Consider the following 26,032-nt stretch of genomic DNA (forward strand, 5'->3'; position numbering starts at 1 on the left):
TGCTGAATCAGAACAAACGTCAACTGAGTCTTCTACGGATTGACGTTTGTTCTGATTCAGCAATAAACTGCGGGTTGCCCCAGGGAAAGTGGCAGGACAGAAGAAAAACCTCTTGGATCCATGCCTAAAAATCATGGGAGAAATGGAAGAAATAGCGGGACAAAGGAAGTGGAGCTGAGCTATGCTGAAGCACTGCTGCACCTAGAAATAGGCATATCTATTTTTCCACCCCTTTCCAACACACATTTTGTCACTCTTCCAGAGTTTTAACCTACATCACATGGCTTTCTAAGGAACAAGCCACATGAGATTTGTAAAATACATAGCTTAAAACTGAAAAGCCAAATAAAAACAATGATATACTACTACACTGTTATACTACTTGTGTTTAAGGAAGATCTGCAGGGGTGGTGCTATAGGTTGAGGGTCTTTTGTGTTAAACTTTTCTTGCATGTCTAATTATCAATTGTGTCCAATCTACATACTATACATCATTGCAGTTCATTATTAGCAGATTTCTCTCTTAGAATGCTGTAGCTATTCTATAGTTCTATGAAAATGTTGTAAAAAAAATATCTAGAGTTAACAATAGTCAAATAATGAGACATTTTCATTAGAAGCAAAACAATTTTTTTCCTATTTAGCCTTTTGTGCAGCCCAGGAACAAAATTTAATGACAGAAAAATAATGTTTAAAAAAAAACAATGACAAAAACCCCCCGGTGACTGGCATAACTATCTTGACTTGGTTGTGGCATGTTAAATGCCACAATTTGGAATAATTGTTTTACCCAAGAAGTAACTGGATGTCCTTTCTGATTGCAGCTTTTATTTTCACATTCGGTAGAGAGTTTAATTTAACGGTTGTAGCAAATGCACTTTGTGCATGAAAAACGCATTGGCTCTTTGGTCAACCAAGTGCAAGGTGATTTACTGCTGATGGGGATTTGAAAACAGAGGGTGCAGATGTCCTCTTTAAAGATATATTTTTTTCCTTGTTAGTCTTTTAGATTCAGTTCAACTGGGAATACACCAATCTCTGAGCATGTCCCTCCATATTACCCCTCCAGGTCAAAACAAAGGGAGATTGAGTTCACTTTTATAACAAGATACAAGTTTTCTGTGCTCAGAGTATGTGAAAGAGAAATAGCCATTATACTGGGAATCCAATCAGGGCTTGTTGAATTCATACAGAACTCCTCTGGAAGCCTCTGAGGCTTTTGTGATGAGGAAAGGTAATTTCATTCACAGAGAGCAGGCAGAGAAAAAGTATGAGGAAGCTGCAAAAAGAATTGAAGTCTAAATTACATCCTAAGAAAATATCTTACCCAAACCAACCCCTCTAAGGCTAATGAAGTTGAATTAAAACTGTTAAATCAGCTTATGATCAACTGTTACTGCAGAGTGTACATATATCACTTTTATTTAACTACATCTACAGAGAAGAAAGGGGGGGCAGGAGAGAATACAGCCAGAAATACTTTCGAACTGCTATTGAGAGTATCAATCCACTGCTTTCATTCAGAAATTAAAAATCAACCTGGGAGACAATTTATTCCTACAGATTATTAATGAAGTACGCAGTAATTATTCTAAAAGTATTGGGGGGAAACCAATACCATAATAGTGAAAAATTATAAGACAATGCCTTGCTGCTTTAAAAAGCCTGTGAAAATGTGATGAAACTTTCTAGAGTGCCTCAAAAAGATTAAAGATAACACATGTGCTCTTTCAAAGATGCAACTTCTTCCTTAACGTTCTTAGTTGCTGTTGACTCTCATGATAGTTTGTAAATCACTTTGTCTTTCTTTAGCACCATGAATTAATTCACAAAGACTATGTAACTATGCAGAGTCCTTGTAATGCATCCATCGAAATAAGCAATACTAAAGGGCCCTACATTTCTGAACAGAGAAAATGATATATATTTCTACTAGACATCTGCTATATTAGACAGAAATTAAAGAATATATTAACTGGGTCAAGAATTGCAAGTAGCATTTTGCATTGCCTTCTAAGCTGAATATACTGTACATCTCAGAAATCAATATAAAGCAGTGATGCAAAATTATATTCAATTAAAAATACTTTCCAGTGCTAATAATGCAATAATAATAATTTCCCCCAGTAAGGTTTAGGGATAGCCAAATAGAAAAATTTTAATGCACACGTCTTTCACTATGTTAAAAGAGCTAGAATCAAATATAGAAAAGCACCCAAGAATAATTTCTCCTTATTACAAGGTGATCTTTTCTGTTTACCTTGTGACAAGGATCATGCATATATTAAGCTTGCTTATTGTCCCACATTATACAGAATCGTACAATAATACAAGCCAATATACTTATTATGGCTTGGTTTTTGTATCAGTCACATGCTGAATATTTAAGGTTGCCCTGTTTTTGCTATACATATAACTTTGTAAATGATTACACTTCTTGTGTTGTGTAAAATAAACTGAACAAAATAGCTCTTTTCTTTTTTGAAATTTGTACTCCAGATGTTTGCAGAACTTTAGATTATCCTTATTCAATTCTCTTGACAGTTTTGGGCATCCTTGACAACCTCTTTTTGTCAAATTCCCAAGACAGGTAGGTGTGAGCTTTGACTTCTCATGTGCATTTATTGAGAAGAGGAGCTGAGTCTTGGGTGAACAGAAACTGACAAAACAGAACAGAAACTGACAAAAGGCCTACATATTCAGCACAATATGGTTTCTTAGCTTATGTTAATAGGCAATTGCCTCCAGTATAAAGATGACCTCCCTGATGACTCATAATATGACTATAGAAACTTCTTCAGTCAGCATTCAACATCCTGATGCTTGTGTGTGAAGCTGTATAGTGAATCCTCTCTGTATAATGCATCTGCCTCCCCAAAGAGATTGTGATAATTTCCACGTTGATACAAGATTTTTCAAATCTCCCACACAGAAAAAGCCCAAACTCTTATGCCGTACACATCCCACCTAGTTTCATCTTAGCTTTGACTGGTTTCCAAAGAGGCAGATGTGGAAGTAGTGCTGCATAGTACTCTACTCTGCCTGTTCTGTGAAAGGACTTCTAGAAATCTGGATAGCTTAGCTATAGGAAAGTGTCTGAAAGGGAGAAGGGTAAAAAGAAAATATGGATCAACTGTGCAACATTTCTACATGCTTAGGGGTATACATGTAAGAGCAGGTAATGTAGCCTCAATGGAATCCCAATGGAATCCCATAGAAGAAAATAAGCTAGGGGCATTTTTGAATGGGAAAGGCTTAAGGAACTCAATGATCACCACTTCTACACTCAAAATTGCAGCCTCTTGAGGCTGCTTTTCATCCACAAAACTTTACATGAATGTGTGCATGACATATAGGTGCTGCACATTTTCTTAATGTTCCCTCCAATTTTTTTTTTTTTTAAATGCCCTTGGATATTTGCCATTCACTTGGAGAATCCAAGAATTAAACCCTGCAGGCCTATTCTGTGTCTAGATTGGCCTAATCAATCACATCTCCCAAGACAATGTCCCATTAAACCTAATTAGCCAAAGCCTTTATTCCTAAACTGCCTCTACTCAGGGGAAGTTTTAACTTTTGGTTTTCAAATGAGCTAGAGGCACTTAAAATGCTCTCCCCTCTTCATTTGGCAGCAAAAATAGCTTATTTTTGAGTACAGTCAAGGGTACTTTAAGAAGTTGGTGTAAAATTTTGATACAGCCCATGAACATTTTAATGTTATCTTGCAACATTATATGAGAAATGGGTAGCTGCTCAGATGAGAAATTCACTTTCCTTCCTTTTGTGCAAAGTCTCAATACAAATGCCATCTAAACCACCAGCATCTAAATAGTTAGAAACCATTTCCTTTATTAGCTTTGTAAATTACTGTCATTAGAATCCCCTTGCTCTGATTTCACATGACCCTTCTTAAGAAACAATTACAGTCTATCAGTAATAGAAGCAAATCTTTCCAAGGACATCCTCTATATTACCACTAAATTATTTCATCTCATTCCAATGACAACAACTTTTAGGGATGTTAATCAAAGCTGACTTGGTTACACTCTTGAAATAGAAGCCTTTCAGGTCAAGTCATTTATTTATTATCAGAATAAATGTGTGTGTGTGTGTGTACACAGATGAGATTTCATTGTAAAAGTCATGACACCTCTCCTGTTTCAAATCCGACTTCAAATAAGGCATTTTCCAGAGCACGTGACAGTGATGCCCTGTAATGCTTTTGACACAGCATCACTGAAGCCATGCAGCTGTTTATTTCTCTTTCTAACCCAAGTGCAGGTTAGCCACACATGAAGGAAAAACATACTTATGAACTGTAGTCTGAAGCAGAAGAATGAAAGAATAAAGCACAAGAATGAAAGCAATTCACCTCGTTGACAGCCAAGAAGTCATCTGAATGTATTATAAGCTTTCCTTCAAACCTGGAGCCTGCTGTGCAAGGTATGTCTCTCCCTACCCACCCCACCCCCACTAAACTTTGAACAGCTGTTTATTTCTATCATTTTTTAAAAAGAAGATTGATGCTTTTAAAACATGTTTCTTCTCAGTACAACATCCCACCAAAATATCGCAGAAAACTCTGTTTTATTTCAAGACCCTACCTGCTGGTAAGCCTGTGATAAGTTTAAGACTTCATAATAAATCCTTTCATTTTAATACTAGGCGGTGTACTGTTTTGCTTTAATCCTCTGCTGAAGCTTATCTATTATTCTCTTGCCTGCTTTACATATATTTATAACCCTTTCATCTTTTTGAATTGTACATTTTGAAAGCATTCAGCTTAGGAAAAGTTGTTCCCACCCCAGAACTCAATTGCTCAGAAAAAAAGACTTTTGTTGTGCTGCCTGAACCACGAAGCTGCAACAGCAAACATGCTACCCCTATCCTGGCTTCAGGACGTGCCTTACTTAAGGCAAATTAATGATCATAAATATCCTGCCATGGATACCTACCATAAGCTAAAGACATTAATGATAGCATCACATGGCAGTAAGTCAGCTGTCCCTCGCTTTGATCAGCCTACGTTTCAGAGATGCTAAAAACGTAATGATGCTTGTCTTTTTACTCCACATCCAACCACCAAAATTTACACCTCTGAATTCCCATAGCCCTTGCATTTCTGGCTACTAGTCCATATACTGTATTTTTCACCCTATAGGGCGCACCGGCCCATAGGGCGCACCTAGTTTTCGGGGGGGGGGGAATCAAGGGAAAAAATATGATTCCCACCCCCCGCAGCTCTGGGAGCAGCGGACAGGGAATTCCCCCACCTCATAGAAAAGCCGGCAGAAGCCGCGCACCCTTTAAAGAACACGCGGCTCCTGCGGGCTTTTCGACTCAGTTTGTGGGGCTGGCGGTGGGGGGAAGCGCTGCTTTCCCCCACTGCCAGCCTCAAAGCCGGGTCGGGGAGCAGTGCTTAGGCGTTGCGCGCCTTCCCGCTGCCCCCTCCCCCAGCTTGTGGGGCTGGCGGTGGGGGGAAGCGCTGCTTTCCCCCACCACCAGCCTCAAAGAGCAGACTCTCCTGGCTTCAGCAAAAGCAACGCAAAGCCTCCGGAGCACAGGCTTCAGAGGCTTCACATTGCTATCGCTGAAGCCAAAGAGCCTGCATTCGCCCCATAGGACGCACACACATTTCCCCTTCATTTTTGGAGGGGAAAAAGTGTGTCCTATAGGGCGAAAAATACAGTATCGAAATACTATTTACAATCCCACTGCAGACATTGCAGTAAGATCAACTTTCACAATGCACATAACTCACAGTTCAACACACATTTATGACATGAACAGGGACCATTCTCACATCAGCACATGGTTGCTACAGGGAAATACCTCTCAGCTGCCATAGTCTATGATGAGCTAGTCATATATACCTGCTGTCATGCATAGACGAAAGTTTGTAGATAGCATATACTTTGCTACAACAGAATGTGGTAATAGCCACCAATCTTCAAATTGGATTAGATTAATTTTTGGAGGATAAGGCTATCAATGGCTACTACTCATTATGATGACTATATACGCCTTCCAGGATAAGAGGCCTCCGAACACGAGTTGCTGGGTAGGAGGGTTGGGGAAGCTACAACAATAGCAGAGCTCTATTGCCCCTAAGTCCTGCTTTTGTGCTTCTCAGAGTCATTTATTTGACATGATGGGAACCTGAACTAGGACTTCAATCTAATCCAGGAGGGCTCTTCTTCAAAGTGTTAATGGGCTGAACTAGAACTTGCAAGTTTAGTTCTTTTGAATTCACCCTATAGAATGTAACACCATGAATGTCTCCCTTGTTCTCTTATAAAGGCAATGGTGTCCAAATGAGAGGTGCTGGAACTGAGTTCTGCTTGCTGTGTCCAGATCAGCAAGAGTTGTTCAGATCAGCCTATTCACTTCCAGTTGCTAGCCTTTTGTCACCTTTCCCTTTTTTGCTTTCTCTTACCCCTGACTCTATACGAATAAAGGTTCTGTTCTCTCTCTCTTTACAAAGCACCTATTTCCACCATCCCTCAAGATTATTTTGAGAATCATTTAGTCCATAAAGCCTTTCCTGCATTACCATAAGCAATGGCTTTAGAGTGCTTCTTTCTACTAGTTAATACACTTCTGACCTTTCCTAACTACTCCTTTATATCCTTCAGTTCTGCTTCATCCAACTTGCTTAGAACACATGGCACTTGATGTGTCCTCACTTTAGTATCTTTTCATATCTAGCACTATGTAAAAGGATAAAATATCCCCTCTTCACTTTTCTCAAATTATGCACAATTTTATATATATCCTCTCCCTATTAATTTGCATGGTCTTGAAATCATGTTCAGCAGCCTGAAGTTTCCAGGCATTTAAAATAATAATAATAATGGTATTCCTTTAGCTATCATCTCACCCTCTAAAAGAGAGGCTGGTGTTAAGAGACATTTACATTTCAAAATGTGTGGTTCAGCAATTTTAAAATTGAGACCTTCCAGACCCAATCTATACCTAGCGACATATTGCTGCTTAATCTATTTACTCTAAAACCTCTTACACAAAGCTTCTGATGTGTGGGGATTCATTAAATTTGTCATCTGAAAGTGATATTTAAGATATGAGTACCTCACCAGTATCTTTAGGGAAGATAGATGCTAATTATTCATTTGGTTCTGGCAGGGATCCTGCTTTTAATGCTTTTCACTTTCTTATTGTTTGATTATAAAAAGGGAAAGAAAGCCATTACTTACTGAGCCATTCTACAAACCACTATGAACTGACATCACTTTATAGGATTGACTTTTAGAGTCTCACCACTGGAGCAACAGGTGCCATTTCTGATATGCTGGGAGGGGTTGTTCCCTTCCTGTGATGTAATACAGCTGCATTGATTTGACTGAGGCATTCAATAGGCCCCACTGTTTACCTGTGTACAAATTATTGTGATGTCTGTGACCAGAAAACCCACTGCATCTCATATATGCAGAAATCAGTTGCCATTACTGAGGGTTGGGATATACTCTGCCTAGTGCTATAGTAGCCAGTTTCCCTCAATTTGATAGTACAGGGCTTGAACATCTACCCTTGGTCTTATATGTATCTGTATGTTTATAGCACTGTGCATAATACATAAATGCATAGGGCAAACATTTTGTGTAACAAGAATTCCTGCAATTGCAGTCATGAGTGTCTGCATGTTCATTAGATTATGTGTGTCCATAGGATTGAAGTTGTTCAAAACAGGAAATCTGTGAACAGGTGGAAGAAATGCAGTAATGGCATGAGCTTCTGTGTGAATCAGACCTAGCTGAGATGAAAAAAAAAGCATTAATATGCTGGATATACACAGCATGTTCTACTCTTATATGCTTCACATGTTGAACAGCTCAGCATTGCCATTGAAAACAAGTGCTGGGTTTAAGAATGGAAAAATGTTTGAGATGCAGGAGTTCATAATACGAGTCCCCCCCCCATCTCAAATAAGGTTGATCAAAGGTTTCTTTGAGCTTTCTCCAATTAGATGGGGATAACTGTTTGTAGCCAGAGACTGGGCCCTTTCAATTGTTGCTGTCAGGGACTGGGCAGAGGAGGAATGGTGGAGATCACCTCCCCATCCTGACCCTTCCAGGGAGGAGGAAGAGGAAGACAGTATAGATTTACAAAAGTGGTTTGTGGGAGGTCACAGCTCAGAGGCATATGAGGGGGAAAGTTGGGAAATAATGGGAGAGGAGGAGGAGGAGAGGGAGGAAGCGGAGCGACAGCTGACTGACCCAGTGTCATTTGAAAGCATCCCAGACCCTCCATCTCCCAGAACCCAGCGAGCCTTGAAAGCAGGAGAGCAAAGAGCTCAAAGACAAGGCACGTAGCAACACAAATGAGGAAGTGGGAGAGATGGGGTGGTGGAGATTCACTCAGGACAATGCCATTATCCAAGAGGCTGGGTTCTATGCCTCTCTCTGTAAATATTGAATAACAAAGGATGGTAAGAAACTTTTTCTTGTCTTTACGCTTTCCTGGGCAACCAGCCAGGAGCAGCTGACAGCATCCTGACAGGGGCTTTTTAAATAGAAAAATAGGTGCCAGTACTCACCATGAAGTTGTTACAGTAAGTGCCACACTTTTTAATAACAAAAAAGAGGTGCCAGTACTATGTACCCTTGGGTATCCTCTGAAAACAAGCACTGGGTGTAGAGATGAAGAAGGGGAAAGAACAGGTTAACAATGTGTCTCCAATAACATCATTATGGGAGTGGCAGGACTCTACACTTCTTTGAACTAGAGCTGCATACAAACGGACTCTAGAAATTACCCACCTTATTTGTAAGTAGAGAAAACAAGGGACCCATTTCACTAAATCTCTTTGGGGAGGAGAAAGAGAAATTCTCCAACAATTTATTGGAGGTGTAACTCACTATTACCAGTGACAGTAGCAAAGCATTCTTTTTCCAGCCCCAAAGGTATAGTGGCTGCTTCTGCTGCAACAAGTGGAAGCAGCAGCAACTGCCTTAGTAGATGTGGCTTGCTGGGCATCACAAAAGCGGGGAAGAGTATTAGGGGGAAATTCCGCAAAGCAGCCTTCAGAGAAAAATCTCAGAAATTTTATCAGAAAAATGTCTTCTGTGAAGTATGGCAACAGCTCTACTTTGAACCCCTATATCAATTATTTTCACCAAATACAATTCATTCTTTTTTCATAATTCCTCACGTAAGTAACTATTCTTTTAAATTATAGCTTATTTTTTGTCTTTATTTGTTACCATATTTTAAATTGTCATGAACTGACCCATGATAACTATTATTATTATTTAATTAAATTTATATAACACCCTATTCCTGCAGGTCTTAGGGCAGTTCACAAGATAAAACTGCAAAATAAAAACACAAAATACATAAGCAGAATATATATATATAAGCTGAAACAGCCAAATAACCCCCCTCAAAACACATAAAAACCTTTAAAAACAATTCATTTTTGTAAAAAAAAAATTAAAAAATTAAAAACACAATTTAAAAGCAATTTAAAAGAATGTTAACAGTACTCTCTGCTGGGCAGCAGCAGTTTTTTTGTAGTCTGTCTTGTGGAGAGAAGCAGGAGGGGAAAGATACAAACTGTACAAATAAAATAAATACAAGTAAACTAGAACGGTATCCTAGACTGATGCTTATGTACTCACTGGAACACTTTTCTAGCTAGAATCTGTTTCAACATTTTTATGGATGTCACTGAACATCTAATGGCTATCAAACAGTATAGTTCATATATTCCTCTCTGGAGCTCCATGTCCAAACAATTGATGGTGGCCTGTAAGAATGGTAGAGCCATCTATAGTATATCACCACATATCAATATACTTGTTACTTCTAGGAATATTTCCCAGTCTAGGAAAATTGGGTTCCCTGTGTTTTTCAATAATGTGCTGAACTGGAAGCATGGAAATTCCCATATAGATATGCTTCGCAGCTCCTAACTTATTTACTGAATTTTTTATCCTATCAAGGATCTCAGGCTATCATACATTATTTTTCCCTCCCAGCCCACATCCCATTTTTACTTTTATAACAGCCCTATCAGGGAATATGGCTAGCCCAAGATTACCCAATAAGCTTCAGGACTGAGTAGAAATTTGAACTTTGTCAATCCAGTTTCAGCTAAAGACTTGCCATTACATCAGTCCGGCTTTCACAAGATACATTAATAACATCACCATTTGCTAGGATGCAACTGTGGTTTCTAGGGCTTGAAAAATACAAGGCAAGACAGGGAATACTTGAATGTTCCAGAAATGTAAAAAAAAAAAAAAAAAAAGGTTTGTAGCTAATGGTGTTGTTTATGCCCTGTGTTTTTGAAGAAATATAAAGTGCATATCCGATCCAAAGCAAGATAAATTACATTAGAGACCAAGATTGCATCTTAATACATCTTGTTATGTCGTATTAAATATTAAACTTCCTTGACAGGTGGACAAGAATAAGGACTCTTCTGTGGCTTACCCCATTGGCATTTTGTTTAAAGAAAGCTATAATTTACAGCATACATTGTAATTTAATAAATTTCAGAAAAATTACTTTCCTATAAATATCAATAAAGTGAAGAGAATATGAAAGATGAGAAGTTATAAACAAATCTATAATGGGCAGGGGAAAGGGTAGCCATAAGATTGGTCATTGGATGAAAGCAATTGATCAAATCATTTAAATGGCATCAGGAAGATCAAGTGGATAGGAATTTAATTACTTCTTTAAGCGGAGGCTAAAAGGCAAGGAAATGAAATCTTAATACCAGTTTATATGTTGGAATGACCCTGTATGGCCACTGGGTGTCATCCTTGATTCAAACGAGGAGTAAAGACCTTCCAGACACAGCATAACACCTGCAACTTCAACAGCAGTTAAATTCTACTCTGTTTGATTGTATGGGATACAGCAAATTGTTCTGCATTTAAATCAGCTATAAAATGGAATACTCTGACATAGACAAATTCACTTTTGTCTCACTCCCTTATTTGGAGACCTGGAACATCCTGGTGACGTAGGAAGCAAAAAGCAGAAAAACACAAGGATGCAATTGCTCGAAATCAATATGAGGACTAATCTTAAAGTCCCAAATAAATGCTAAATACTAAGGCTAACTTTGAAGGTTTCACATTTCCCATGGTACCCAGATTTAAACTGCATTTGCTTTCCTAGATTTCCCTCCCCGCTGTTTATGCATGGAAGGACATGAGAATTACTAGTTTATGTCACTGAAAAAAGCATGCTGTACACTGATGGTACTATAAAATACTTGTACTACTAAGATACTCCAGCAGACATTGCATTTCCATTGCTTTGTTCTGCTGTGTGTCTGTGTTCCGTCTTGTTTTTAGTTTTAAAGATTGCACATACAGTTCTGCAGGTGTACAAATCCACATTATTACCATTATTATGCTTTCAGAAATTATGGCAAAACATAGCCTTTTACCTTTATTTGAAATAAAGAGAATCATTGTGTAAGTGGCGTTTAACCTTTTATGCCAAATAATGTTGGAAATCCATAGTTAATAGCTCTGCTCCACAGACTATACTGTCAGTCATAGTTTATTATGAATATCCAGGAAAGGTTGATCCAGAATATAAACCTAGTCAGCATATGCTACAGTTCTTTTGCTTTGCAAAGGCATGGTCTATTCAGCTTTGACTAGTTTCTTAAATGGGGAGGTACAAAAAATGCCTTTTCCAGAAGGCATCAGGTCTGGCAAAACTCATGCCCTAAATGTTGTGGGCTGAAGAGATGAAGCATTCAGGTCCCAGAGCACCAATGTTTTACATAATAATGGTAAGTAAAGGGTTTTCCAAAACTGTCTAGTAATTCAAGTATGCTCCTCTTCCATCTCAGACCCATCACTTCATTCCCCATCCTCCAACTCAGGATAACAGAAATAGATCCAGGCGGTCAAGTTTGCCAGGCAAAAGTTATCTATGTGCAGGTGTTGTTCTTTTTATTAGGGCTTGTCTTTAGCTCTGAAGCTCCTTCCACATCCTCTTCAGAAGAGGAGTGCTGTTTCAGTCTTAGCATGTTACTTGGGGGACCTGAAGAATGGATGCTCTCCTGACCACTCAGTGCTGAGGGATGAGACCCCAAAGCCTTGCTCTGCCCAAGCATCTCAGCTGAAAGGTCCAATAATAAGGTGCTTTTTATCTGCGTTGAGATCCCCTGACTTAAACAAAAGAATCGAGGGGCCTTGCTTGAGACTAGACATGGGGACTGCTGAAACACCACAAACTCATCCTCAGATGTGGACGAGTCTAAATTTGATGGCAAAATATGTTACTCGTCGTCGTCTGAGAGTCATGTCTTGCTCACGATGGAAGATGTGAAGGAGTTCCAGGCTCCCTCTCAAGGCCTGTGGATTTTGGACCTTCTCCAAGTCTACAAAAGGCTGCAGTCTACAAAAGCCATGCAGGAGAATTGACCACACCCTCCCTAGCTCTATTGAGCTAACACTGTAACCGTGTGTCTACTCAGCTGGAAATGGGACAGTCCACCGCCAAAGAATGTGTGTGTGTGTGTGTGTGTGTGTGCGCGCGCGCGTGTGCACGTGCGCACTACAGTTAGGTGGTGCTGCAGATCTTGAATCCAAGCTAGCACATACCCACAAGTGCTCCGACAGCAGCTACTGCTGAGCTTGATGAGAAACATGCACACTGAGTTGTGAGAGGTAGTGAATCTTTTCCTAGATGACTTTCCCATTGTTTTGATGCTCACCTTGCCTTCACCAGAGCAACAGAAAGGCAATTGAGGTGTGGAAGGGAAGGGGCCAGAAAGACTATAGAATATATATATTTTTTTAGAATGCTGAGAGGGGGGGATGCAGAGAATTTGGCTCAGAAGCAGATGGAAATAATATTAGCCAGAAATTTAATCAAGGAACCTTTGGAAAGGACTGAGGTGGCCGTGGGGAGAGAAACAAGCACCAGTCACAGCTAAGAAGCTGACTGAGAGATTTAAAAAAATCAGAAAAGGACCATGTGGAGAGGCTAACCTCACACATAACAAAGAAGTCAAGGAAAAGGACAAAATACACAGGCCTGGGGAAGAGGACACAGACAACAGTATACCTAGATCAAATGGTCTGCTCCAAGCAAAGACAGGAAATGAACTGAGGCCTCAAAGAGAGGGAAAGGCAACAATTTCATTCTAAATTATAGTTTCTTTCCTTTGAGCAGTAGGGGGAGCTAAGTCTACTGGAAGAAATTCAACACCCAAGGGAGAAAAAACACATTACAACAAATGCTCCTAAAATAGAACGTTTCACAATTTACACTTTAGTCATCTATGTGATGGTTCTTGGATCTTTCTGTCCCAAAGAAAGCTGAAAAGGCTTCCTCCTGGAGCATTTTTAAAACAGACCTGCAAATTTCAAACAAGGTTACAGGAGAATAGTGGCTGCAAGCATTTTATACATCCAATAGAACATAATTGGCATTGCTAGTATTCTGTGAGAAGCAATAGCCTTGTAACCCCAACTATTTTTATTTTTTTAATTTGGATGATGGAAATTGCAGGGGGGGGGGAGTAATATTTCTGTCATGCTCCCTTTGTGCATAAATTACCAAAGACAATGTAAGAAGATCCATAAAATACATTTATACGGGACAGGAGAGGTGACAGACAAGTGAAAGAAAACCAAAGAAAACAGTTTAAAGAAGCAGCAAACTTATTGACATTTATCTCAAGCAAATCAGAATCTCCAAGAATCAGCTTGTAAATTGCTGTTATATCCCATAATGAGTTCTTCTCAATTAGAAGTACTAAAAATGATTCCAAGAATTAATCAGAATTATTGTGTCTAGACTGTTGTGAACAATATTATCTGTCTAGACAGCCTTGCTTATAATGCAATTGTGCTTGTACCATAACTACTTTTACTGAGATTTAGACTTCCTAATTCTAGCTAATATCAAAATATAAACCAGCAGTGTCTTAAAACATTAGCACTAGAAAGAAATATTTACATTTGTTAAGATCTTTTAAAATATATAATGCTACTATTCTTAAAGTATGTGATGTACTGAAAAATATTTGTTTTCATGCAGCAAGCGTACCATCGAAGAGCACTTAATTTTCATAGATTATAAAGGCTTTGATAATGCATATCTTTGCCTAATGCTTCCTAGCTTTATAGTTGGATATAATTTTAATGAAAACATGACACTATTAAAAAGCCATTAGCCACAGAGCTGAATTTCTCTTTGGTTTTGTTCACAAACCAAAGACATTAAAGATACTGTTTAAAAGAATAATTTTAAAAATCAAAACTACTCTATCTATTTGACATGACTTGGGGTTACTTATTTTAAAACATTATTTTTTCACTATTAGATGCATTTATAGCAGAAAGCAGATTCCCAGCAGACTGACATTGGCTGAACTCCTCAATGCAAAGCTGAAGTACTTTGGGATGGCTTCCCTAAACTGTGACTGATGCTGCCATGCTACCAAACTGTGGAAGATTTGGCTTAACAACCCTTCCAGATATTTAGGGTGTGTGTGTGTGTACACACATGCAGTGAGCCTGCCACTTATGTGAGTGTTCGGTTCTGGGGGTCTGCATGCAAAGATAAAATTGTGAAAAGTCAGGTACCCGCAGAACCACCCCGTCCCACAATGTGGAGTGCTGCTTACTGGGGCCTGGGAAGATCATAGGAGGGCCCTGAGAACTTCTCAAAGCTTTCCTGTGAATATCCCAGAGCCCGGAAGCGTGAAGGCATCTTCCTCAACAGGCTCTGCAATACTACCAGAGCCCTTACACTGCCTTCCCAAAGCACAGTAAGGAAGGAAAACCCACTGGTGGGAAAAATAAATAAGTGGAGAGTAGTGGGTTTCCCCCACTTGCCATTTTTTTATTTACTTATTCGTCTCCCATCATATGTAAGGTTGCAATTGCTTAAGTAAAGCAAGCACAAGTTGTGGGCTTCCTGTACACACACACACACACACACACACACACACCTTTGTTCTTTGTTTACAAATTCTGCTGCCACCATAAAATCTTTAATAATATTTTATCTTGTCCACTTTATATGTAATTTATTGAAACTTATTTTTTCTTTCTTTTATTATAAACCACCCTTGGTACTGTAGTATAAGGTGATGATTGAATAATGGAATGAACATGCACAGGTGTTTTAAAATGTTAAAGAAATACGTTTGCATTTATTAAACTCTTTGTTTATATCGGGTGAGATTCAATGAAGCCCAAGTTGTCATCCACTCATGCAATGCTCATGCTCTTCTCTTTGCTGAACTGCACTGCAAGTGCCTATGATCAGCTCTGGAAAGTTGGTGAACCCTCCAGAGCAGATATGGGTGGCAAGAGGGGGCTGCAAGTGGGTGAGAAGAGAAACTGAAGTCCCATTGCACATGCAGACAAACAGCACTGGATGTTGCCCATACAATATATATTAATAGACTAGAGGACCATAGAGACTAGGGGTTGCCGATCAGAAAGTCGGTGGTTCGAATCCCTGCAACGGGGTGAGCTCCTGTTGTTCAGTCCCTGCTCCTGCCAACCTAGCAGTTCAAAAGCTCTTCAAAGTGCAAGTAGATAAATAGGTACCGCTCCGGCGGGAAGGTAAACAGCGTTTCCGTGCGCTGCTCTGGTTCACCAGAAGCTGCTTAGTCATGCTGGCCACATGACCTGGAAAAACTGCCTGCGGACAAACGCCAGCTCCCTCGACCAGTAAAGCAAGATGAGTGCCACAACTCCAGAGTCATCCATGACTGGACCTAACGGTCAGGGGGCCCTTTACCTTTACATTTAAACTGTTTCTGATTCAAATTTGTACTGTTACATTAAGGAAGCGGTTATATTCTTATCTCAGTTTATTGTCCTGATTAAAATCCCAGAAACGCTAAAGGACAGTCCTGATTAAAATCCCAGAAACGTTAAAGGACAAGACTTGAAGCTCTCTCTCCGGAAGGGCCGGCCCACCCAAGAGGCAGGCTGAGTCAGCTGCCTCAGGTGGTAGAACACTAAGAGCCAGTGCCCCTGCACGCCCCCTGCCCACCCTGCCATTAGTGGAGAAGCAGCAGTGGCCACTCAAATATCACCAGAAACTTCCATCACCACTGCTGCTTAGTGGGTGCCACCACATGGCCCAGGTAGAAGAGGTGGTGGCGGAATGGCAACAAAATCTTCACATTTCGGACTGCACCTGCTCTCCGATTCAGTACTTAATGGAAAGATACAGGGCTGAAAAGATCTGGCAAGTTTCCTTCAGCTTCTCCTGAAGTTTGACTTTGGGTCAGGTCATACATGTATCTTGTCTTAAGCCTTATTGTTTCCTGAGGCAAACTGCCTCCTGCTGTCCCTCTCATACCTTCTGCCTTCCTTTCATCTCAACTCCTGTTCCTCTGCCTGCTACTTCCTCAGGCTCTTTTCTGCCTGAACTGTTCACAGTGCCCATGCAGGCCACACATTGATCCTTAGCAGTTCTGGGAGTGTGCTTTTATACAATTTCAGACCTTTCACCAACAATCACTTCTATTATCTGACATCCCATTGGTTTATAACTATGAGTCAATGTGAGCCAGCAGAATGTTAATTAACTGGCCTTTCATAACGTGACCTTTTGAATCCTCCTATCTTGTATAAATGCTGACAGGTTTAACTATGAACCACAAAGGCCTATACCAGCTTCCTTGTATATGCAGCAACTGACAGCAAGCTGCATATAACCTCTTACACTTACCTACTTCTAAATACAATATTACACACACACACATTTATCACCCTATTACTTTTTGCTCTCCATATTTTCATAGCATTAAAAAAAGAAAAGCTATCTCAGTCATTGTCAATTCTCCATACTATATAGTCAGTAAAACATGAGACTCTTGATCTCAGGGTCGTGGATTTGAACCTGTTATTGTGCTTCTAGCACACTCTTGCAGTTCTATCACACAGAAGCGAAAATATATTTCATGCATTTATTTATGTATACAATAAAATGCATTGTGGTATTCTTTCAGTGTGATCAGTCCCAGTGCCATAGTCTCAGAAAATCAAGGCTGTTTAAAACAACAAAGAATACTCAAGGAAGTAGAAGCAGTTAGTTCCTAGGAAGCTATTTTTCAAAATGAAGAATCACGAGGATGAAGGAGGTGGTTTTCTTGATTACTTGATTCCCTGGTTAAAAGAATACCGCTAAGAAATTTTGGTTTGCTGCTATGTATGACTGAGCTGATATCAATCTCCATGAAGGCAAAATAGACTGTGTGTGCGCATAAACAAAGCAAGTTATCACAATTTTGAAACAGCAATTCAAACACCATGCTTGTTTTATCTCTTCAGATGGGTTTTATTTGTCTAAAAAAGTATTAACACTGTTACTTTTAAAACTGTGTATTCCTGCAAAATAACACTGGCTGGTTTACAGCATCATCTTATAAATGAATGCTCAGGGGAAAAACTTTTCTGGAAGTAAGTGTGTATAGGACTGCAACCTTAGTGTACATTTCCATTTGTAGGGTTGGGTTTAACACACAAAAATAAATGAATTGTATATGTTAGTACACACACAAATAAAAAAAAATGTGTTTAGCAAACTCTTCATTATTAGGATAGTTTTTTGAAAATGTGAAAGATACTTACGTTGGTTTTACAGTCTGGGAATGTTTCTCATGAATGAAAGCACCAGCTAGACCTCCTGCTCCCGAATTGAGGTACTGTAAGATAGAAGTAAGCATTTACATATATTTTTAGTTTTATCATGCAGGAAAGCATAACTGACCTCTCTTTGGAAACTGCAGACTGACTTTGATTTAAGTATAATGTGAGCGAGTGTGAACCAGTAAGGAAAGTGTTCCTTAAAACAGCTTTATATTTTAAATTGCATAGCTTCTTGTAATATTGGCTAAGAGCATGTAAAGTGGTTTCTTCAGATGATGCTCCATATTAGTGGATTTCCGTTTTCCTACAATCTTGCAGAACCTTCAGCATATTTTGAAAGCGTTTCTTCATGACCATGTTTTGAATTGCCAACTGTTGAGGGCAAAGCTGTACTGAAGCAGCTTACCTAGCTTACATGTCTTTAAAATGTAATACATATAACACAGGTTTATATGAAACAAATAATGAGCAGTTCTCTTCAGTCTTTAACCAAGGGTTCTGTTTGGCTGTTTTTGCAATATCTGTTGATTTTTAACTGTATTAGAAATACTCCAGAATACTAAAGACATTCTCACCTTATAGGAACACCAGCAGGCAAAGTCTACTCCCCATTCGTGTAAATGCAGTTCCACGTTGCCTACAGCATGAGCCAGGTCAAATCCAACAAAGCAACCCTTATGGACAAAGAAGTGATTTTAAGTTTGCTTTGTATATACAGAAATCGTTATTTCCATGCAATGTAATGGTTGGAAAGCCAGAAAATGGGCTGCATCTGTCTAGAAATTAGGCAAGAAGCATCATGACCCTTCCACAACTAATGCTCTGTACAACACTATTGTAATAGGACTGCTAGCTGTGGCCCAAAAAATATGTGATACAACCACCAGTATACCAAAATTATTCAACCCCAGGACTCCTGAAAGCAAATGCAACTCACAACCTAGATGGGGCCTGCCTGTGGTCCCAGGCTCCCTCTCAGTCGCAGGCACATAAGCAAGCAAGGGTGGGTGGGCTGGATTCACTTTGATAGGATCTAATATTGTACATGCCTAGAACATGCTCTTTTCCTACCTGAGAATGCTAGTTGTGGGAAACATACCTGAACCCCCAGCAAAGAACAACTGCACATTGATTAAACAACAGCATGACCCTTTGGGAAGTCTCAAGTATGTTGCTTGTTGGCAATGATGAACTCAGCCGCATTTACATCTGAGTAGCTATGTATAGGATTGCTCTGTCATCTACTGTAGTTCCATACTATGGAAATAAGCTCCCCACAACTGGAAGCAAGCGAAGAAGCAGGTTCCCAAAATCTACTGAGGATTTCTGAGGGAAGGCAGGCTCTACAGGGCCTTACGTGCATTTTGATGTGAAACTCCAAGAAAATACTAGAAATGAACTATGTAAGCATGCATAGAAATTACCACTTGATGGCAGCATTTTTAAAGTAAAGAATAATACAAAAATTAGTATTATAAAGCTGCAGTATTCATGAAACTGAAGAAAAACGATGGTACATTTTGTGCATGGACTACAAATTAAAGAATATTTTACCCCCCCCCCCCAAAAAAAGGTCTCTTTATAAGCAAGGTGTGAAAATGAATAGCGAGGGCATAAATTCCTGTATCTTTACCTAAAAATAACACGAAAGCTTGAGACTATTGAGTTCTTCCTTATGCTCCATCTAAATTATTAAAACAATACTTCGGTATATTAAATCTCCTCTAAACTACGTAGCTCTCAGAAAGTAATTGCATTTATAAGTGTGATGTGCTAATTCTAATGAAGCCACTAATGAGGCTGTCAGCCTATAAAATTCTTTCAAAATGAAGGGATGAACTTGTAGGCCTCATCACTTGTCAAATGTAGCTAGAAATGATGGATTAAAAAAACTATATAAGGGGTGGGAAAAAGGGAGACAATATTCTATTGACAGATTGCTAAGATTCTTGCAAAGAATCTGGACAGGGCAAGCATGATTTGAACTGGGAAGGCATTTTGTATGTGATTTTGCAAGAAGGTATACTCAGGAGGATAACCTAATGAAAGTTAATTATGGCTTAACTATGGATAGAAGCTGAGTATGCGTTACACATTTAAAACATGTTGGTGCGAAATTACGAGGCTCAGATAAAGGCAGATATCATCTCGTGACTAGGTAACATACTGACTAAAAGTACTTGTTCTTCCTCTTTCACAGCTTCTCATCATATGCAACTATGTAAATGAATCATCACACATAACATCACAGCAAACAAGACTTCTTTTCAATAGAGTTAGTACAGTGACCTGTTTCACAGAAGCTTGTAGCCAATGCAGTGCTGAGTGTCCCATCAGCACAAGGATTTACACTTGTGCAACAAGACTTTCTCTCCCTCTCCTATGCCCCACACAAACTGCTCCCTCCCAAAATCTGCTCCAGAGGTTTTGGGGAAACCCCAGTACAGTTAGAGGGGGTGTAAGGGGCCAGGGGGGGCGGGTAAAAGGGGAAATCCTACTACACAAGTGTAAATCCTTGTGCTGACAGGACACTTACTTGGTGCTGTGTTAGATGCAGGTCACACAATTCTAGCCCAACTGCATTGGCTGCCAATTAGAATGTGGGCCCAATTCAAAGTGCTGCTTTTGACCTATAAAACCTTAAATGGCTCAGGATATTAATATCTCAAGGACCGGCTTTCCCCATATGACCTGACCCAGACGCTGAGAGGCCTGGAGGGCAGCAATACAAGAAAGGGCCTTTTATGCCATGGCTCCCCATTTGTGGAATACTCTCCCCAGGGTGGCTCGCCGGGAGACTTCATTTCATATCTTTATGTGCCAGGCATAAAGTTTATCTATAACTAAGCCTTTGCCTAAGTGAACATTTCATGGCCTTTTAAATGTGTTTGTGGGAAGGGGTTATTGGTTGGTTGGTTGGTTGGTTGGTTTTCTTATTATGTATTTTGCATTCTCATTTTGTATTTTTATGTTGTGCTCTGCGCTGTGATCCTTGGCAGAAGGGCAGTATACAAAGGTAATAAACAAAATAATAATAAATAATGCTAAACCATAGTTTAGCACTATGTGAGGGGACAGAAGTAAGGCTTGCACAGAACCAAGCTCTCTTTATGCATCTATAATTTAAACTAACCAGAGTTTAGCATTAAACCCAATCTGGCTATATGCACGGTAAGGAGAAAGTGGATAAAGAAAAGCTGAATGCTGGAAGATTCGGGACAGGCAGAAATAAAGTACTTCTTCACACCATGCCTACCAAAACTGTGGGCTTCACTCAAAATCTTCCCTCACTCTAAACCTGCCCCCTGATCTTGAACTCAGTTGCTTCAGAGTAAGTCCAGATCTGACCATCAAGTGAGAAGTCAGCTGAGAGCACAGATCAATAGTTCTTACATATATACTTTCTTATCAAGATCCATGTTCCAAAGTCTATTATAGACTGGAAAGCTTAGCTGAACTCTCCAGCAGTAGTTAAGGTTTCATTTGCTGAGCTTCTCTTGCTACCATTACCATTTTGCCAACATAGGTTATTGCAGCACTATGCAATATGTATAGTATATGCAATATTCAATGTATATGTATAAATACTATAAAAGCACGACCTCATAAGAATACTGGAATATACTCTGTTCCTAATACAAGAAAATCCCTTTGAATAAAACAGTTACACAAAAAGGACTGGTTTGGGGATAACTTATAAAAGGCTTTATGCATTGGAAAGATGAAATGGCTTGTATTGCATGGGTGAAAACATATTAATGCCTCCACAAAAATCCAAAACATCATAATACTCAAGCAGTGACTCTCTAAGACAGTTAGCCGTCTGAAATGGTAATCTTATATACACTTCTTTGTCTCATTTAGCATGTAGCATTTACTTCCAAGTAAACAGTCACAGAAGCATTATGTACTTAAGAAAAACTGAGGTGAGGAGATTTCACAAATTACAATACCATCACCTAGCTTCTATTCATGAATACCAATACAGAAAAGTTGCAGCAAAAACCTCATTGTCCTTTTCAGTATTTTTATCATGTGCCAATGATAAAAGTGTGATTTAGCTATCTGGACACAAATCAATTGATAAGATGCAATGGAGACACTGTGGTCTAGACTTCTTTCCAAATATAGATTTCATTCCAAATATACTCTTATACATGTACTTTCTTCTGATGACATTAGAAGTGTTTTTAATTTTTAATTATATAATTACTCATCTAGGTGAATTATCACACCACTTTTAAGACAGACATTGGGAGTGGTGAACATGTTGCCCAAAACCATCCACCTTGCTTTAACCAAATTAAATGAATATAATGAACAGTTCTCTGAACAGTGACTTGTTTGAGTTGAGGCCATGTTTGAGGCTTCATTACACATGAATAGTGATGCACCCTACAACCAAACACACCCCACAACCTATTATATGGCTACAATAGAATGCTTCTTTCAAACCTATCTTCAGCCAGAGGGTGATATCCTGTGGGTGCCAGGGAAGGCCTCTGATGATGCATGAGCACCCATGAGCACCATGTTGGTGATGCTGACATGCATTAATAGCAGACTCATAATGAGTTTGCTAATCCCTATATTGCCAATAAGACACTATTTACAATCTAAAGGGAGGCATGTACCAGCAGAATGAAATGGAGAATCCTAGAGGTAAGTATTGGTATTTGAATGAAACTCTGAACATGAGCAGTCCCATGCAGCATTTTATCGCAGGGCCAGTTTTTATAGTGAACTCATTAATTAATAGTGAACTCATTTTCCAACCATCCACAAACAATAAAGAAGCAAAAGCAGACTCAGGAGTACCCCCCCCCAAATAAATTATGCAGGGGGAAGCCCTCTAAGGGGCCAAATCACAACCACCACCAAACAGTCCAATGAGGGATGAACAGGCTCAGTTGCCGCATAATGTTGAGAACAACAATAGCAGTAGTACAGTAGTTTAAACTCGTAATTTTCACAAATAATCAATGTGAAATATTTCTTTTATAAAAGACAAAACTGGGAGAAAGAGTCATAAGTTTTCTGTAATAATCATTTTTTATTTTTTTTAAAGCTTCCTGAATGGGTTGGGGGAAAAGCATGTAATATAAAACCGGATCACAAACTCATGACATGGTTAGTGGTTGTGTTTTGATAAAGAAAAAGCATCCAACCATGCTAGGACAACTATTTTGCAAAATGCTTTCAAACCCATCGTCCACCACCAATCTTGGCAGGAACGCATTTGTGTGTGGGTTCCTTCTTTTACATTGTGTTTAAAACTTGCTTACAGAAGCAAGTTTTCAAACAATGATTACAAACTTACAAAAGGAAAAACTGTCTTTTGATTTCTTTTGTAAATCTATCTACCAAATAAATAAATATTTGTACAGCACAGATTTTCACAAAATGGCTCTCATCTGCTTTCCTTCTTTTATTAATATTCACGATTTCATTTTTATAAGTTATGAACTTACCAATGTCATGGTGGTCTGTGCTTTCACTCTCACCTCCCACAAGTGACAGCTAATAATATTGAACAGGGGCAGACCAACACAGGGTGTCGTGACATCAGGAGACAAATATAATCTATTAGATAATATAGAGAATAAACTGGCAACAACAGGTGTGGCTGACATTTTTGATAGCAGCAATATATTCACCATAATGTCTAGTTTGGCCCAAAGATAAGATCTGTAGCTTAATGTGTTGATTGTTCTTACTTACAGAAGGAGATGCAATGATCGACCAGCCTTTCTCAACCTGTGGGTCCCCAGATGTTGTTGAACTACAACTCCCATCACCGTTAGCTAGCAAGGCCAGAGCTCAGGGATGATGGGAGTTGTAGTCCAACAACATCTGGGGACCCACAGGTTGAGAACCGCTGATAGGCCTACCAGGGAACATCTTTCTCAATATGAAACCCATCTGTTAAGAAAGCTCAGCAGAAGAAGTCTAGCTTAAGGCTGTCCCTTACCTCCCCCCCAAATTCAGCTATTGGGACTAGGGCATGGTGTATGTGTACTGTATTACTCATGAAGTAGCCTTCTATTTCAGACAAAGGGAGAATTTCCTGATCCTAAGTTTAGAGATTTTCAGAACATAATGGAAAGAACTTGTTTTTAGAATAATGCTTAGTGATCTTATTGAAATGAGTGTTACATTTTAGTAAACTATTAATCTGTGCATAAAGACTAGCTACTTTTTAGATACAATGTCTACTTTTAATATTTAATTAATTGAAACTCAACTGTTTACATGAAAATGGATTTCTTACTATTGTAAGATGTCTAGATCATTTCTGTTTAGACACAGCTCAAATTTAATAAAGCTAAAAATTGTACTGTTTTAGAAAAAGTATCAACAGTTTGTGCAACAATTTTTAATCAATAGAATGATATGTATTAGGATATTCACTTACTATTTAGCATTGCTAGCATGTCCACTGTGACTCTCTCAATTCCTGCAATGCTTTTTAAAAATGTCTCTAGCTAGATAAGGCACATCCAATAAAAGATACACCTCCTGAAATTCTGTTGACCTCTTGATAAGAACACTTAATTGACAATTGTTCTTTCTGATTCCTGAGGTTAAAAAGAATCCCTGAGATATGTCTGTAGAGTCTGTCTTTTTTGTAAATTCCCCAAGGATGAGTCACTGAAAATGAGTTACCTCATGGAGGTGATATACTCAGTAATCTGCCTGTCTCCTGTGAAATTGCTGAGCTGAATAGGAATACTGTCAGTACCACCAGGAGCAAACCGGCCCTCCTGACAGAATGCAAAATACTGCAACAGCAGATGCTATTGAGTTGGGGGACAGGCAGACACTGAACCAACTGTTGATGAAATACACAAACACCTCTTATCTTGAAGCAAATTAAGCTTCAACTTGCTTGACCATTTTTAATGTGTTGGAACTAAAAAGGAATACAAAGTTTCAGTGGATTTGGCTATGTTGAACTGGCCTTGCAATTGCTCTAGTCCCAGTACAGATCATTCTGAAAAATAAAGTGAGTAAAACATGACAATATGGATGCCCATTTTTTAAAAAAACAGTCCACCATGCAAACTGTGCCTAATTTTGTTCCTTTATAGCAGGGGTGTGGAACTGGATCCAACCAGCAGACCAGATCCTGACCTTCCCCCCGCCTCCCCCTCCCTCAACCCTTTCCAATTCCACTGCCCACTTTTTAGTCACCTGACATCACCATGAAATCAAACCACATGAGCAAAGGCAAATGAGTTATGAGCTCTGACAATCAGTTGATCAACATCTGTAAGCCCTGCTTTCAGAAAGGAGCCACTTCTTTACCCGTCCCACTCCAGACTCCATAGGTGCAGGGCAGGTGGGCATGGCTTGGGGAAAACTGCCTTGCGAGCCAAACTGGACCCCTGCCAGGCTTAATTACGCCAGCAGACCAGTGGTTCCTTGCCACAACTTTACAAGACTAAATGACTAAATTAGCAACAACCTCAAGGCCATAATCATGTGGAACTTGTACCGAGTTTATAGCTCACAAATGCCAGTCTTGCCAGAATAAGCAGCAGTGTTGAAGACCCAGCAGTGAACATTTTCCATTAATCCGCTCCACTTCCCAGTGGGGAGGAGTTGCGGTGGACCGCACGGTCACCCACTCCCTACCGGGGGCAATCCCAGCCACGTCAGAGCCCGGCCAGCCAATCCGCTGGCCGGGGGGCACGGCCGGGGCTCGCTTCCTCAATCATCCGCCCTCCCTATTTTGCATGTTCAGAACTTTCATCAGGCTACTGAGAAGAGCCAAGAGCTGCAGAGCGTACAGCTGTCCTGGTGAGGAGAAACTCCACCCCCATGGACCAAAACCTCTAGTCCTACCTGACCCTAGTTGCTAGGGGGCAGGAAGAGAAGAGAGAATAATTTCCCACTATGGCCATCATGGTACTTTCAAAGAGCAAGAGTTTAAGCGGTATCAGCAACAGTGCTATCTGCAGCCTGGGTAGTGAACATTTCCCATCAGGGCTTTTGTAAGACATCACTGAATTGCAAAGGTATCATATTATGTATCCCTTGTAAATAAGTTCATAACAGTTACTAGCCTGAAAAAAATGTTTGCTAGTAGGCTCAGGGTTGGTGGAAGGAGGTTTAAGAACACCATCCCTCCTGCAAGAGCCTACTTCACATCTATGTGAATATGAATGAGGTACTCTGTCCCTCCTCCACCAGCCATTCATTCTCCTGCATGCAATCACCAACATCCAGTTCCCTTCTTACCTGTTTGTCAGGCTAATGCGTAAATACGAAACTGCTTATGTGTTTTTTATATATTAATTCTTCTCTTATTAGTACAGTGGTACCTCGGGTTACATACGCTTCAGGTTACAGACTCCGCTAACCCAGAAATAGTACCTCGGGTTAAGGACTTTGCTTCTGGATGAGAACAG

The 26,032-nt window shown here is 39.6% G+C and overlaps 1 protein-coding gene across 6 annotated transcripts in view; it reads right to left on the reverse strand.

Moving 5' to 3' along the window:
- KYNU (kynureninase) overlaps positions 1-26,032 on the reverse strand; it is an 89,261-nt gene that overhangs the window by 21,122 nt on the left and 42,107 nt on the right. For 5 of the 6 annotated variants that reach the window (XM_083582822.1, XM_083582826.1, XM_083582824.1 and 2 more), the window contains 2 exons: positions 18,194-18,292; positions 17,601-17,674 (listed from right to left, as the gene is read on the reverse strand). In XM_083582822.1, the coding sequence (XP_083438948.1) occupies positions 17,601-17,674; positions 18,194-18,292 (173 nt within the window). The remainder of the gene's footprint in view (positions 1-17,600; positions 17,675-18,193; positions 18,293-26,032) is intronic. The other variant, XM_083582825.1, reaches the window with a different exon arrangement.

The sequence above is a fragment of the Podarcis filfolensis genome, assembly GCF_964270895.1.
Source record: "Podarcis filfolensis genome assembly, chromosome: 1".
Classification (NCBI taxonomy): domain Eukaryota; kingdom Metazoa; phylum Chordata; class Lepidosauria; order Squamata; family Lacertidae; genus Podarcis; species Podarcis filfolensis.